We start from the raw sequence: 16,580 nt of genomic DNA on the forward strand, positions 1-16,580 counted from the left end.
AGAGGTGCTTCCAGAAGTCATAGATCCTCTTCTGACTATTATTAATTCGTCATTGTCATTAGGATATGTCCCCAAAACCTTCAAACTGGCTGTTATTATGCCTCTCATTAAAAAACCACAACTTGACCCCAAAAATCTAGTTAATCCAATCTCGAATCTCCCTTTTCTGTCAAAGATGCTAGAAAAGATAGTATCCTCACAATTACATTCCTTCTTAGGGAAAAATGGTATGTGTGAGGATTTCCAGTCAGGATTTAGACCGTATTATAGTACTGAGACTGCTCTCATTAGAGTTACAAATGACCTGCTCTTATCATCTGTTCATGGTTGTATCTCTCTATTAGTGCTACTGGATCTTAGCGTTGCGTTCAACACTATCGAGCACAACATTCTTTTGAATAGATTAGAAAACTTCGTTGGCATTAGTGGAAGTGCATTAGCATGGTTCAATTCGTACTTATCTGACCGCCATCAATTCGTAGCAGTGAATGAAGAGATACCTTATCGATCACAAGTGCAGTATGGAGTACCTCAAGGCTCAGTACTAGGGCCATTACTTTTCACGCTTTACATGTTACCCCTGGGAGATATCATCAGGAAACACGGTGCTAGCTTTCACTGTTATGCTGATGACACTCAGCTCTATATTTCTATATTTCTTTGCGGCCCGGCGAAACATACTAATATGAAAAACTAACGGAATGCATAGTCGATATAAAAAACTGGATGGCGAGTAATTTCTTGCTGGTAAATTCTGAAAAAACAGGTGTTAATTATCTCCTTAATTAATTAATTAATTGTCAGTATTAATTGTCTCCTAGACGGCCATCGGGACAAGAACACGGGAACCAGATGAGCCCTCTGCACAATCTAAATTTTCTGCAGCATGGATCAACCTGCTGGTTAGTCTGGCCGGAGGAGAACTGGCCCCCCGACTGAACCTAAAGCCTCTGCATGTAATGACCTAGAACACTGTCTAACACTTTATGGCCGCTCTGACAATTCTTCATCATCAGTTAGGAACTGAAGGTGTGCTAATTGATAGCAATCTTTCCATTGAAAGCCACGTTTCTAGCATTTGTAACACTGCATTTTTCCATCTCAAAAATATATCTAAATTGCGAACTATGCTCTCAATGTCAAATGCAGAAACATTAATTCATACGTTCATGACCTCAAGGTTAGATTATTGTAATGCTTTTTTGGGTGGTTGTTCTGCACGCTTAATAAACAAACTCCAGCTGGTCCAAAATGCAGCAGCTAAAGTTCTTACTAGAACCAGGAAGTATGACCATATTAGCTCGGTTCTGTCAACACTGCACTGGCTCCCTATTAAACATCATATAGATTTTAAAATCCTGCTAATTACTTATAAAGCTCTGAATGGTTTAGCACCTCAGTACTTGAGCAAGCTCTTATCGTATTATAGTCCTCCACGTCCACTGCGCTCTCAAAACTCTGGCAATTTGATAATACCTAGAATATCAAAATAAACTGCGGGCGGCAGATCCTTTTCCTATTTAGCGCCCAAACTCTGGAATAATCTACCTAGCACTGTTCGGTAGGCAGACACACTCTGTCAGTTTAAATCTAAATTAAAGACCCATCTCTTTAACCTGGCTTACACATAACACACTTACACATTTCTATTACTCATATCCGTTAAAGGATCATTAAGCTGCATTAATTAGGTCAGCCGGAACTGGAAACACTTCCAATAACACACAATGTACTTGTTACATCATAAGAAGAATGGCATCTACGCTAATATTAGTCTGTTTCTTCTGTTTCCGAGGTCACCGTAGCCACCAGATCCAGTCTGTATCCAGATCAGATGGTCACTGCAGTCACCCGGATCCAGTCCGTATCCAGCCCAGATGGTGTATCAGCACCTAGAGACGACCTCTACAGTCCTGAATTTCAGCGAAGACCAGGGGCCTCATTTATAAAATATGCGTACGCACAGATTTGATCTTAGAGTATGCGTACGCTAAAAACCATGGCAACGTTCATATTTATAAAAACGGTCTTTGATGTGGAAAAGTACTTACCGCCATGTCAGGGTCTGAGCAGGCGTACGCACTTTTCCTTGTGGCAAAGTCGGAGTACTGCAGCTATTTAAACATCTAAGCTGCAATAATAATAATAAAAGTACGTGCAAGCACCGAATTCATCATAAACAACAAAGATGCAGTGTAAGAGATTAATTGTGCAGTGTAGTCAGATTTTTTATTATCGGGAGTTTTAGTGAGATTAAACTGACCTTTTTAATAGCCTAATGTTGAGAGTTCTTTACTCGCTTTCTGTACACAGTTTATTCCATGTTTTTTTATTATTATTATTTTATTTTACAAGAGAACTTGCGAAGTCTTGATTTACTACTAATGCATAAAATAGGGGAAAAAAATGCATAAACGCATCTCTGACTGTTTTGTCTGTGTAGCCTATAAGAATAGGCCTATGTCGTGCAATAACGGTTTTAATATATTCTATTCAATAACATTGTTAACTGTTTTTATTTATAACATCTGCTGCTTTGCTTCTGTGAAAATGAATAGAAATTCGGATAATGGCATGTGCTCTTTTATATGGTAATGATATTAATTAGGGGGCGTTTAAAAGGCGGAGATCTGACACCATTCAGCTGCGCACAATTTCAAGATCATTTGCGATTTATAAATGCCACATCTGTTTTTGTGAGCACGTTCATTTTCTCTGAATCGCACTTATGCACTTTTTAGAAATTTTCTTAGAACAAATTTAGGACGGTTTATACGCAACATTTTATAAATGAGGCCCCTGGACAACTAGATGAGCCCCAGAGACAGATTCCCATTAAAGACCTTGTCTCCTTGACGGCCATCGGGACAAGACCACGGGAACCAGATGAGCCCTCTGCACAATCTAACTTTTCTGCAGCATGGATCAACTTGCTGGTTTGTCTGACCGGAGGAGAACTGGCCCCCCAACTGAGCCTGGTTTCTCCCAAGGTTTTTTTTTCCATTCTGTTACCGATGGAGTTTTGGTTCCATGCCGCTGTCGCCTCTGGCTTGCTTAGTTGGGGACACTTATTTTCCAGCAATATCATCAACTTGATTGCACAGATACTATTTAAACTGAACTGAGCTGGATGATGACATCACTGAATTCAATGATGAACTGCCCATTCTCAAGCATAGAAATTCGGATAATGGCATGTGCTCTTTTATATGGTAATGATATTAATTAGGGGGCGTTTAAAAGGCGGAGATCTGACACCATTCAGCTGCGCACAATTTCAAGATCATTTGCGATTTATAAATGCCACATCTGTTTTTGTGAGCACGTTCATTTTCTCTGAATCGCACTTATGCACTTTTTAGAAATTTTCTTAGAACAAATTTAGGACGGTTTATACGCAACATTTTATAAATGAGGCCCCTGGACAACTAGATGAGCCCCAGAGACAGATTCCCATTAAAGACCTTGTCTCCTTGACGGCCATCGGGACAAGACCACGGGAACCAGATGAGCCCTCTGCACAATCTAACTTTTCTGCAGCATGGATCAACTTGCTGGTTTGTCTGACCGGAGGAGAACTGGCCCCCCAACTGAGCCTGGTTTCTCCCAAGGTTTTTTTTTCCATTCTGTCACCGATGGAGTAAAAGAGTCCAATTTAATTGCATTTTCACAAGCTGAACAAATCTTACATGGGAAGAAGCCAGTGGAATGATCCGAAGTCACATATTTGTTCTCCTTAATGAAGGTATTAGAACTGACTAAATGATCTCTTATGTTGCATCCCCTATAAAAAAAGTGAAAGTGACGTGACGTGGCCAAGTATGGTTACCCATACTAGGAATTAGTGCTCTGCATTTAACCCATCCTAAGTGCACACACACAGCAGTGAACACACACACACCGTGAACACACACCCGGAGCAGTGGGCAGCCCTTTATGCTGCGGCGCCCGGAGAGCAGTTGGGGGTTCGGTGACTTGCTCAAGGGCACCTCAGTCGTGGTATTGAAGGTGGAAGAGAGCACTGTACATTCACTCCCCCCACCTACAATTCCTGCCGGACCGGAGACTCGAACTCACAACCTTTGGGTTACGAGTCCGACTCTTTAACCATTAGGCCACGACTTCCCCAAAATATATGAGACTTCCCCTAATATGAGAAAAGGGGAGGCTCCTTGAAGATTATATCTCCGATGTCATCGGCTCTCAGAACATGCCAATGTTTATTGATGATAGACTTGATTGCCTGACTGTGAACGCAGCATGAAGATTATCGGTATGAGCACGTAGAACGGACTGACGAATAAAGTCTGCTTTTGTTCCAAATTGGTCAATCATAGCGTTCTTATGGAGATGATGTGATTACTCTGAGCTATTTACAAAGCTCCGCTGCTTTTTTCTATTAGTTTTTCCATGTAAATATGCACTAGATGGGTATCATTGATCATTGTCCCTCATCTCGCAGCTTTTTCAACGTGTTGCGCGTGAGACCCAGCCTTCTTTTCCATTCATCAGGACTCTACTATTGGATACAATAATGCGTGTCTCGTGTTTATAAGAGCTAAAATGCATTCTTTTGGATCACCCCCTTATGCCTGTCACTCAGACATCAAAAATGTTGTCAAATTGGACAGGTAGTGAACCTAAGCACTTCTACTCATGCAGGTAAATGAAGACAACGGCACAGCTTTTAAAGATGACTGACATCACAGAATTTATGGCATTTTGGTGCTGATGTGTGAATGGACTCTTACAGGCAAAAAGCCAGAATGTTGTTGCCTGTGTGAACAGCATATTTGTGTATTTACTGGTAAAGTCATACTAGTAATTTTATGGTAATTTACCGGGATTGCTGTGTGAAAAGGGCTAGTGTCAGCTTCTGTGTCATCAGCAAGTGCTCTGTGTGAAATTGTGTCAAGTTTATGTTGTTTGTCCTGTGCCATTGCACAATTCAGTTACAAACATGTTATGGTGTGAAAACAGTAAATTAGGTAATGTGTTATTCCCTGTCTGTGTGAGGGACACACATGATTTATGTGTTATTTGTCTGGCAGCGGAGCATGAGTGAGTGGCTGTCACTGTGAACGCTTCGCTTCCGCCTGGCGTTCTTTGAGGAGCTACTTTCTAGAGAGAAAAAGGTTTTCCTGCGACCAAGAAATTGTTTTTGCCTGCAACCAAGCAAGTCAAGTCAAGTCACCTTTATTTATATAGCGCTTTTAACAATACAGATTGTGTCAAAGCAACTGAACAGCATTAATTAGGAAAATCGTGTGTCAATTATGCAAAATGACAATAGTAAACACTCAATTTTCAGTTAAATGCAGTTCATCATTGAATTCAGTGATGTCATCATCCAGCTCAGTTCAGTTAAAATAGTATTTGTGCAATCAAGTCGACGATATCGCTGGAAATTAGGTGTTTAATTTAAGTAAGCTTTAAGCAAGTGGGTAGCCTTCTAAAGCCTTCTTGTCAAGGGTATCCCTTCAAGACATTTGAGATGTGGCAGGTTAGTCCTTTTCGCTGACATTTGTCAAATTTTATAACTTAGGCCGGGGCTCTGCACCAGGTTCTCAGGTTCTGCTGTCTTAGTTGTGCTCGCATGATTTCACATTAGACAGTTAAGTATGGCAAAGTAGGTATTATCATTCCCATAGCATCGTTATTTTCAGATGCAACACAAGTTCCCTCGAAAGGGAACATCTCAGGTTAAAACTGTAACCATGGTTCCCTGAGAAGGCAATGAGACTCTGAATTGTTCTGCCATACTTCCTGCATTCATGTGATCGACTTGCTTCAACCTATCAGAAGCTAACACTGTTTGTTCCGGATGTGCTTTTAAGCTTCCTGGTCCTGCTTTTTTCTTTCTTTCTTTTTTTTTTGGAAACAAAGAAAGGCTTTTTTTGGTTATCACCAAAACTCTTGTTTTTTTTTCCAAATCATTAGACCATTATGTCTTCTCAGAAGGCTGTCTAAAATTAGCCTCTGGAGGTAACATTTTATACAAACTCTGTGTATGAAGTCACTGGCTGATTGAGTAACAAGTATACTATCTGTACTAAATAGTATTTTGAACTTAGAATTAGTAAGTAATTTAGCCATTTTGAATCAAAGTAAAAAAAAAAAAGTATAGCATACAATATCCTTCAAGAATATCTTTAAAAATATTCCTATCATGACAACTCTCAGATATGACAATGTTAATGTATTTGGTCTTTGCTGTAGTTGTAGATTATTGCTGCTGCTGCTGCAAGCAAGTATGGGACATTGCTACTGCCAATACATACGCCTATATGGTTCTGTGAGTTTAAAACACACTGCTGCTGCACAAATAGCATAATAACCCGTAGTAGATCTATACAGCTGGGGAAGGTGGAGGGCTTCAGAGGAACTCTGAAAGCACGCTGTGAAATGCTCTAGTGAATGCTAACCAGTATTTAAATGTAAAGCAGCAAGCTCTTTGGCTGTGTATGCGATTTGAATCAGTCAACTTGTGCCAAGTAGTTTAACGCTGTGAATATCATCAGTTTGCGTTAATGACCCGTCAGTCTGCACCATCAAGAGTATCATGACAGAACTTGGCTATTATTCAGAGGCCATTTAAGCCTTAGATTCATTTATTTGAAGAGTTTTGTTTGAATTTACCAGATTTTTGCCTTAAAAATAGCTTTCCTGTTTTTTTTTTTTAAGTTTACCTTAACATTGTGTGATGTTACATTTCTTTTTATAATCATAGTATAGAATTTACAGGTAATTTTTTGACTGACAAAATATTTAAATTGGATAAAATACCAAATTTATGTTATACGAATCCCTTATAAATATAATTAATGTTATATAAACATAAATGTCAAATCCCTCAGTGCAAATTAAAAATTTGCTGCCTCAAGAAGCATTAAGACAAAGGAAAGTAGTAGAACACCTCTCCTCATTAAGGTATTAGTAGTAACATTAGTAGTAACAATAAACATAATAATTCCTTAAAACGTTATAGCCAGCAATTCAGCCTGAAAGCCCTGCTCAACACTATTTGCATTATTTTAATCAGATTTAAGCTAACCTTCATTCCTCGTGGCGAGAGGCCGGAATCACCGCCGATACGCCCCAAAAGGTTGAGTTCACTCTCTCCATGACGACAGAGGTAGATAGTGCGAGGTGTGACATGGATGTTCATCAGATAGTAGACGATCCTGCTCTGAATATGATCTTGGACCTGATTAATCAGGTACCTGCTGCCCACGTTAAAGATCTTAATGTATGACAGGTTCCTGAGGACACAGAGAGAGGACAGTAATGATGAGGACTCATGTCAAACAACAGATGTTTGTTAAATTCACTCAGGGTGACAATGCTTCACCTGTCTTTGTCATCGTCTAAAGGAACGTATGTGAGTTTGTAGCAGTCTATTCTCTTAAGGAAGTCAGTCACAGCCTCTTCTTTATCACAGTTAACATAATCAGGACTGCTCAGCTTCACTTGCTGTAGATAAACAAAGGTTTGTTTTTTTAAAGAGTTGCTTACAAAACAAATATATACTCCAATACAGACAATCGACCAGGTAATATTTTAAAATGATGCACCTCATTACAAAGCAACTCACACATACAGCCACAATAATACACACAGATCAATAATTAAAAGGAGAAACAAATTAAATTTTTTAACATGTTATGATATACTCATATTTCTTCACCTTGATGTTTTCTGCAATGATTTCTGGGTCATCACAAAGAGACTCAACAAAAAACACCTACAAGAAAGACAACCCTAATTTAAAAGTTATATATTGAAGAAATATTTTCTAAATATACTCTAGAAATTAGGTCGGAATTTGGTAACACTTTAGATTAGTAAACATTATTCACTATTAACTAGTTGTTTATTAGCATGCATATTGGCTGTTTATTAGATCTTATGAAGAACATAATGCATGGCCATATTCTAAATTCCTTAATCCTACCCAATACCTAAACATAACTACTACAAGTGCCTTACTTACTACCAACAAGCAGCAAATTATAAGTTTATTTAGGGAAGACTCTTAGCTAACAAGTGAACACGTGTTCTAATTTCCCTAATCTAAAGCGTTACCATTAATTTGATGAATATTAATTCATCAGTTCACCTTTTTCACTCACTTTATAGCCGTTCTCTTTAGCAAAGGTGAGGATCACCTCTCTACGTTCTCTTGTTGTGTTGGTCGCATCGAACACCTGAACATAAATGTGCTGAATTAGTCATAACATAATTAAAAACCTTTCACATACACTACCTATCAAAAGTTTGGAATAATTTTAGAGTTTCTGGCTGCTGCTTAAAAAATATACTGTTTTCAACACTGATAATAATAAGAACCAAAATAGCTTTAAGCAGCAATTAGGGGCCAAGCACAACAGAGGGAAAATGAAGAGCTGGGCAATGGCAGGGAGCATCAGTCCAACTGAAAATTTGCAAATAAAGACACTAAATAAAATGGTTGAAAACCCATCGATACAATAACTTGTAATATGACATTATTATATGACTACTAGTGGCCGACAGACAAAATAGGTGACGTTCGAAAAACATATACTATGGGATTCTGTGGGACCCAGGGAATAAAAACAGAGATTCAAAATTGTTCAGCTGTTCCACTGTTCAACTTGGTTTGCTGTACTGAATTCTAAGGAGACCTTAAAAATGTCAATTTTTCACATCTCTTGTCCAGTATGTGGCACTGTGCCGAAACTGCTCATGTACCATCAGGTCATGGTTGTTATAACCAAGATTGAACTGAATAAGCTAAAGCATTGCAGAAATATAGCCTCACTGTGATTGTGGCATGCTCTTCATCAAATTCCTTGATAGACTATATGAGAATGGTGTTGTCTATTGAAAATCTTTTAATAACTTTTTGCCAGCATGGTCTAAAGATGATCTGAGCAACTTTTGGTGAAAACTGGACAAGCCGGAAAGTAGGTTTTTCAGAAAATACAATTCATTGCAATGGTTCAAAAGTTAATAGCATAAACATGACTGCAACTTTGGACAGTTGGTGACGTTAAAGGGTTTGAGTGAGAAACTCCAAATTTGCTGTGGTAAATGTTCAGAATCTGTCCTCTTTCTGTTTGCATTCTATGGGCGGTCAGACTTGAGAGAGGAAGAAGGAGAAGAAGAAGAAGAAAACTAGTAAATACAATAGATGCCTATACGCACCTTTGGTACTTGGCCCCTAATTATCAATAATTAAGCACCAATAATAAACGATATTAACTGAGCACCAAATCAGCATATTAGAATGATTTCTAAAGCATCATGTGACACTGAAGACTGGAGTAATGGCTGTTTAAAATTCAGCTTTGCCATCACAGGAATGAATGTTACACGTTAATGTATAATTAAAAAAAGAAAACAGTTATCTTAAATCATAAAAATATTTTAAAATGTTACTGTTTTTACTGTGTTTTTGATTAAATAAATGCAGCCTTGGTGAGCATAAAAGACTTAAAAAATTTTAAAAATCATAATTATTCCAAGCATTTGGCAAGGGGTGTATAAACATACGGGAGCATTAAACAGAGTATACTGGAGCATTAAACTACTATGATGACACGTATTGCCTTACCAACTTTAGTGTTAATTGTTCAGAGAAATTCATCGATTTCTGTAGTAACATCATGTATGCTGTCACTTACTGCCACTTGTCCATGATCCTGAGTGAAGTAACAAAAGACGTCCTTCAACGCCGCCAGAGCACAAGCTCTAAAGCACACAGTTTACAAAAAAAAAAAAAAAATGCGCACAATCGTACACTACAGTTGATACAACAGTTAGTTCTGCTGCTCATATCTGATTGGGTGAATGGTATACTGACATAGGGTGAATTCCAGTAGCAAGTGAGCATCCCTATGACCTACCCACTACAAAAGGCAGAGCCCCTCAAGCGGGAAGTCAATGGAAGTCTAGTGCAACTGGCTCTCAGTGGTGGAGATTGTTCAGAGACCCTTTCGGCAGCTTACATTACATTATTACAGTAATACAGTAATAAAAAAGTCTCTAATAAAGTGACTGTCTTTATTAGAGACTCACAGTATATACAGTTGATACAACAGTTAGTTCTGCTGCTCATATCTGATTGGGTGAATGGTATACTGACATAGGGTGAATTCCAGTAGCAAGTGAGCATCCCTATGACCTACCCACTACAAAAGGCAGAGCCCCTCAAGCGGGAAGTCAATGGAAGTCTAGTGCAACTGGCTCTCAGTGGTGGAGATTGTTCAGAGACCCTTTCGGCAGCTTACATTACATTATTACAGTAATACAGTAATAAAAAAGTCTCTAATAAAGTGACTGTCTTTATTAGAGACTCACAGTATCATTTACTCAACTTATGGATTCAGGACAAATACTGCCACAGTGTATTGACTCAAAGGTGAACTTTGGCCGAATCATAGCCTTTCTGATATTCAGACAAACAGCTTAATAACTCTTGTTTAGGTGATACTGCTTAGATAAAACACTGATGTATAAAGTGTGAGTTTCTCACTTGCGAATTTTCATGGCCTCTTCGTTGTCTGGGCGGAAGAATTCAAAACTCTTATAGGTGCGTACAGCATCTCTGCGGTACTGTCCAACGTTAAACACTGTTAAAATTGTTTCACATCAGTGATCATGTATAGTACAAGAAATAATGCTCTATGACAGTACCACAGTTACAACAAAAACATATATATTTCTAATATCTACCAATATATTAGCCAGAAATTACATGTATCGACCACTAACTGTGCTATTTGGTCAATTAACAGAAACAGATTTCCAAAGTTTTCCAGCTTAAATATGTTTTGTAATTATAAATACATTTGATTTTGATGGCTGCAAAACACTCCAAAAAAGTTGGAACAGAGGCAAAATAAAAGTGAAAAGGTTATCCACCTTAGTTTTCCCGTAAGAGCAGGCGTGGCCATTTTGTAAATTTAATGTGTCTGGCTTCCGGTGTCACCCGCTTCCAGCTATTTTTAGCTGTACAAAACACCTCGTTTTGCGGCTTGATATTTCAAACTGGTGTCTTACCATATTATTTTAATATGGTATTATCCTAATTATGAACACACTGGTTTGTAGTGAAAACCGTTTTACCCTTTACTGCACTTTGTTATTCTTCTCGTTATTTCCCTACAGCGATTAATGAACCGGAAGTCTCGCACATTGACAGAAAACCTTTGAGCCCTCAGATGGCATTGCATAAGTAATCGTCATGCTGCGGTGTTAAATATAGCCACATGGGTTCAGGAGTAATTCAGTTGCTTTACCACAGTCTGCCACTGCTTCAAGAAATGCAACTTCAATCTCTGTTACGCAACGGGTATACATCAAATGCAGCGATGCCGCCGGGTTCTCTGGACCAGAGCTCATCTCAAGACAGTCAGAAAGACTGTGGAAATGTGTGCTGTAGTAATGAGTCCAATGAGTAATGACTCCACATTTCAACTTGTTTCCGGGAAAAATGGATTTCGAGTTCTCAGTCCCAAAGACCAAAGGGACCATTCAGACTTTCATCAGCGACAGAAGCAAAAGCAAATGTCTGTCATGGTATGGGGGTCTTTCCTGGGAAGTCCATGGTTATTAGATCAAGACAATGCTAGTTCTCAGTCTGCATGTGCTACAACAGCAAGGTTTTCTAAACATGTGGATGGCCAGCAGATCTGCCTCCAATTGAAAATGTATGGCCCACCATGAAAAGGAGAATCAGGCAATAACAACTACGGACTGATGAGCAGCTGAAGTCTTGTATCAAGCAAGATTGGACAACAATTTTGCATGCAAAACTTTAACAATTAGTATAGTGTAGTATTAGTGTTTATTCTCAAAAAATTAATCATTGTAATTAAAAGGACAGTTGAATGTGACAGAGTGCTCCATTTCTTTAGAGTATGCTGCAGCCATCAACATCAAAATTAGTTTATATTTACAAAATACAATTAAGTTGGTCAGTGAAAACTTTGGAAATCTTTTCTTTGTATGTTTGTCAATTTAATAAAGGTTAAAGAGAATTAACAAATCACAGATTCTTGTTTTTTATTGCATTTTACAAAATGTCCCAACAAGGTTGTAATGTTGCTTGATTTTGTGCTTTGCCTGCTAGTCTGATTAATTGATTCGTTCATATAATGTTTATACAGTATGTATAATAATTCTCACCCCTGGTGGGAACTCCAATCCAGTTGAGGTAACGTGTGAGTTTCTTTGAGATGTAGGTCTTTCCTCGGGCAGGCAGACCAACCATCACAATCATGGTGGGCGAGTTGGTGAACTGGGGTACTGATGCTGAAATAAACAGACAACATGTCTAAACAAAAAATACACACTATATATTAGTCTTAACATTTCATACATTCATACAGAAACAGATTCATCATTTGATATGGTTTTATAATGGATTTCTTAAACTGATCTCAATAGAGATAGAAGCATTGCTTACACTCCCACTCATTTCATTGTAATTTACGTCAGTGAAAATATTGTACTAGTGCCTCTTGTATCAGTGGTCTCTGTGTTTGTTTGTGTGTGCAAAGGGCAGTGAACTGGACTTCAGTGAGGTGAACAGCCCTGAGGACACAAACCGTCACACACTGCATCAAACACCATTAAAAAACACACAAAACAAATACAAAACTGATTATTTTATTACAAATAATTGCAAGTGAATTCTAGTATTAGGAAATATCCTCTGTATATACGATTTTATTTTAAAGCAGTTTCACTATGCAATATATTTTCTTTGTGATCAACTTTTTTTCTTTGTGATCAACTTTTTATCGTCTTTTACATATAACATCATAACATGATTTAAAAACAAAAACAGACATATAATCAATAATTTAAAGAGTCCAGTCAAAGAGGACAGAGAAAAGGGAAAAAAATCTTTATATAATCCTGTATGTTAGAGGAAAAATATTGGCAAGCATCAATAGTACTTTTTATTAATTCGTGCTGTTGTACATTCACAAGTCACTATTTTAAGGAGGCTGTGAATCCAATATGTTTTTCAACACATGTGCGTGTAAACTAGTTCTGAAACTATGCAACATACTTATCTCTCTATTTATATATGACTCTCACTTAGGGAGTCCCTTAAATATAAACGTTTTATAAAAAATAGTTTACAAAGGTCTAAAAGAAAAGTTGTTACAAATGTTTTACAAAGAAGTCTTTAAAAACTTAACTTGGCAAGATGCATTTCTAACAGTGTAATTAACTGATAGCCTACTTTTAAAACTTGATAAGACCACAGAAATAGAGTGAGGGATGAGACAGAGATGTTTCTTTAGACGTATGACTTACAGCCTCTTCTCCGTCTCAACCTGCTGCTCATCCATGGCACCCAGATCTTCTCCAGAGGATTTTGTGTCAGTTCAATTTGTGAGTGATACATATTCACCAATGTGTGTGAGACAGCTGTGTCTGAGTATGGTAAGTGCACAAAGTGACCAGTAGAGCTGAAGTCTTCTATTAAGAATGTATGTGTAGCCTTGTCCACTCTGAAGCAGATGTGTATTTAAACTGGTGAACCCTGATGGAGGAGGTGCATCAAGCACCTGACACAATGTCACACAAAACAGCCTATCAATATTCACCACAAAACAGGCCACATCTGAATACAGGGTATGCCACTGATAATAATCATTAAAAATAAGGCACTCTTTCCATCGCCATGGGGGAGGTCAATTAATCTAGAATTCCCAGAAATATGAATGGTTACTGTCTAATTTTAAATAAATAAAAACCAAAAAAAAAAAAATAATAATAATAAAAAATAAAGTATTTAAAAAAATACTAGTGTACGTGGTTTTTAATGCATTCTGACTTTTTTCCCCGTATAGTTGTAACTCAAACAGCAGACAGATGCTCTCTGTCCAGAAGTCAGTGTTTATCCAGAACACATTTGACACATCGGTAAGAAGACACCACAGCCCTGCCAGCACAGATACTGTACCTATTTATGTGTGTACAGGTTTGACTATGCTTGTGAGATGAGGAAATGTCCTCACTAATACAGTGAAACCTGTTAAACACCAACTAGAAAGCAGAACCTCACTAGTCAAAAAGTTTTACAGATAGGCCTGATATGTTTTTTTTAAATATAGTGTTATGCAGTTTCTGTGAGGGTTATTTTTAGGGGCAGGGGTTGGGGTTAGGCAATAGAAAACATCACTCTCGATATAAAAACGATGTTAGTCCTCACAGTGAAACAAATGTGTGTGTGAGTATTGAAAACGCAGTATCTCGTAGTACTTTCATGCACTATCTCATGCTCATAGATATTTATTTCAGTCTAACCTGTGCTCTCGCAGCGCGTTCTCTTTCCCATGACGGCTTTCTCACGACGCTCCATTAATAACACACATTAACACAAACACCGAAAACTGCCAAAATACCAACCATACTGCGCGAAGACTGCTGACTTGAATATTCACTAGTCATATTACGTCGTTAGGCTCCTTCCAATGGCAAAGGGTTGGCTCGCCATAGTAGCACGTACTTGTAGTCCGCGGTCATGTGTTTTTGAAGGGAACCGTGCTTAAGCGCTCACGAAAATTATGTCTCTTCACACTTGGCATGATTCCGTGATTATTTTGTATCTGAAAAACAAAACATCGACGCATTTTCAACATAATACATAAATTGATGCTGTCTGGTGGTGGATATTATGAAATTAAATTTTAACAAAATTCTAAAACATGTAGGGTGATCATTGCTGAACATTATCCATGATAATCAGCCTACTTTCTGGTTTTCAACTGGATATGCTTCCACCCTTAACTAAGAAATAATGCATATTAAAATGATTAAATAACATGTTTTTTTTTGTTTGTTTTTATAACAGTTTTTAAAAAATTCCAGAGTGAATCGCGGAATCCAGTCACAGAAACTGACTGGACACCATGGAATTAGGCAAAAAAGCAGGGATGTAAAAAATGATTTTCATGTAATCAAAATGTCTAGTGTCTGTGAATATTAAACTGCGAAAAAGATATGAAATCTGCATGTTCTGCGTGTCTGTGTGAATTAATGCTTCTAATGTACTCATGAGCAGAGATAATAAGCAACATAACTAGCACAGGTGGACAGGTAAATCAGCCACTATGGCTGTGTTGGGTGTAATACATTACAAGTGACGTGAGTTGTGTAATCTGATTACTTTTTTTCAAGTAACTAGTAAAATAATGCATTGCTTTTTATCTTAATAGAAAGTATCTGAGTACTTTTTCAAATAAGTTACTAGTGCACACACACACACACACTCTCTCTCTCTCACACACACTTATTTTCACTTTACACAATTTTGAAAGAGAAATACCAAGATACATGGTGTTACAAAATTGAAGCATTTCATTCTTTGACATGATTTCTCACTTTAAAAATAGTGAACAGTGGACAAAAAAGTTTGCATAACTGTTTCAACAAATAGTGCTGTTTCTAAAACAGGATATGCAATATATAGTGAGTGTGTGTGAGAAAGAGAGCGTGAGCTCAACTTGCCTGTATCTGAAGGTCATTTGACTAAATGTCTTTCATGCGTAAGAAGACTTGACAATATCTGAAAGTTTTCTTATTTAAATATTGTAAAAACTCAAAATAATGTTAGTTATGGTGTGTAAGTAGCTTTTACAGTATTAATTTGCCTTTTTTTTATTACACTGATGAATCAAAACATTTACTTATAAACATTTAAATTGAGGCTTACCGTATTATGTAGTATTACTATTCACATATTAAAGCTAAATGAATACTAAATGCATGCAGGTTATTAAGACGAATGTCAGTGTATTTTATTATATTTTGTTTGTATAACATCTGTATGGAGTGGCTTGACAGGCATAAGCTAAGATTGATAATTATCCATCAGTCAAGTACAGGTATTAGGTGCTCCTGTAGTTTAAACAGCAGAGCATGTCACTAGCAGTGCCAAGGTCATGCGACTTACAAAAAGATGAACAAAGCAATTAATCAAAGAGCCAATGATATTCGCACAATGCAAGGTTTATTAAACATTTAGAAGCAAACTAGTGCATGCTTGTGTGCTAAAGTGCACAAGCTTAAGTGCATTTTTAGAGCGTCGTGGTTAAGTGCTTGTGGAATAAACGTGCCTTCAGCTGCTTCTTGAAAGATGTGATGGTCTCAGCCGTCTGGGTGGAGGTTGGCAGCTTATTACACCAAAGCGACAAAAATGGTGTAAGGTTTGGAGAGTGACTGTGCCCCGTTGTGAAGGAACAACAAGGCGTCACTCTTTTAGGAGCATACACTAGTAGTGATTTGAAAGCCAGCGTCTATAAACAACTGGGAGCCCGTTAAGTACGATCAGGATGGATCAATGCCTTGCCAAAGGTGTAGGTTTGGTTTGAAAGTTGGTGGGGACAGAAATGAATGTATTATGTTGGCCTTTTTTGTTTAGCAATAATATCACACTAACAAGTTTTTTTTTTTTTATATATCTGCATGATTAGCAATGAGATATTGTTTATTGAACTGTAGTATAAAATCAGTAAGTTAATATTCTGTTCCATTTTTGTCAGTACTGTCTGTTTTTGCTCAATTTTGCCAAC

The 16,580-nt window shown here is 37.7% G+C and overlaps 1 protein-coding gene across 3 annotated transcripts in view; it reads right to left on the reverse strand.

Moving 5' to 3' along the window:
• Nucleotides 1-14,532, reverse strand: part of LOC107704228 (6-phosphofructo-2-kinase/fructose-2,6-bisphosphatase-like) — a 35,776-nt gene extending 21,244 nt beyond the window's left edge. Inside the window, exons 1-8 of one of the 3 annotated variants that reach the window (XM_016507117.1) lie at nucleotides 14,314-14,532; nucleotides 12,175-12,300; nucleotides 10,520-10,616; nucleotides 9,669-9,735; nucleotides 8,133-8,207; nucleotides 7,688-7,744; nucleotides 7,352-7,473; nucleotides 7,055-7,262 (exon numbers count right to left, since the gene is read on the reverse strand). In XM_016507117.1, the coding sequence (XP_016362603.1) occupies nucleotides 7,055-7,262; nucleotides 7,352-7,473; nucleotides 7,688-7,744; nucleotides 8,133-8,207; nucleotides 9,669-9,735; nucleotides 10,520-10,616; nucleotides 12,175-12,300; nucleotides 14,314-14,368 (807 nt within the window). In that variant the 5' untranslated portion in view covers nucleotides 14,369-14,532. Of the gene's footprint in view, nucleotides 1-7,054; nucleotides 7,263-7,351; nucleotides 7,474-7,687; nucleotides 7,745-8,132; nucleotides 8,208-9,668; nucleotides 9,736-10,519; nucleotides 10,617-12,174; nucleotides 12,301-13,317; nucleotides 13,536-14,313 lie in introns of those variants that run through there. The other 2 variants (XM_016507116.1, XM_016507118.1) reach the window with 2 other exon arrangements.
• Between the last annotated feature and the right edge of the window lie 2,048 nt (nucleotides 14,533-16,580).

The sequence above is a fragment of the Sinocyclocheilus anshuiensis genome, unplaced genomic scaffold (genome assembly GCF_001515605.1).
Source record: "Sinocyclocheilus anshuiensis isolate Anshui unplaced genomic scaffold, SAMN03320099.WGS_v1.1 scaffold1878, whole genome shotgun sequence".
NCBI classification, from domain to species: domain Eukaryota; kingdom Metazoa; phylum Chordata; class Actinopteri; order Cypriniformes; family Cyprinidae; genus Sinocyclocheilus; species Sinocyclocheilus anshuiensis.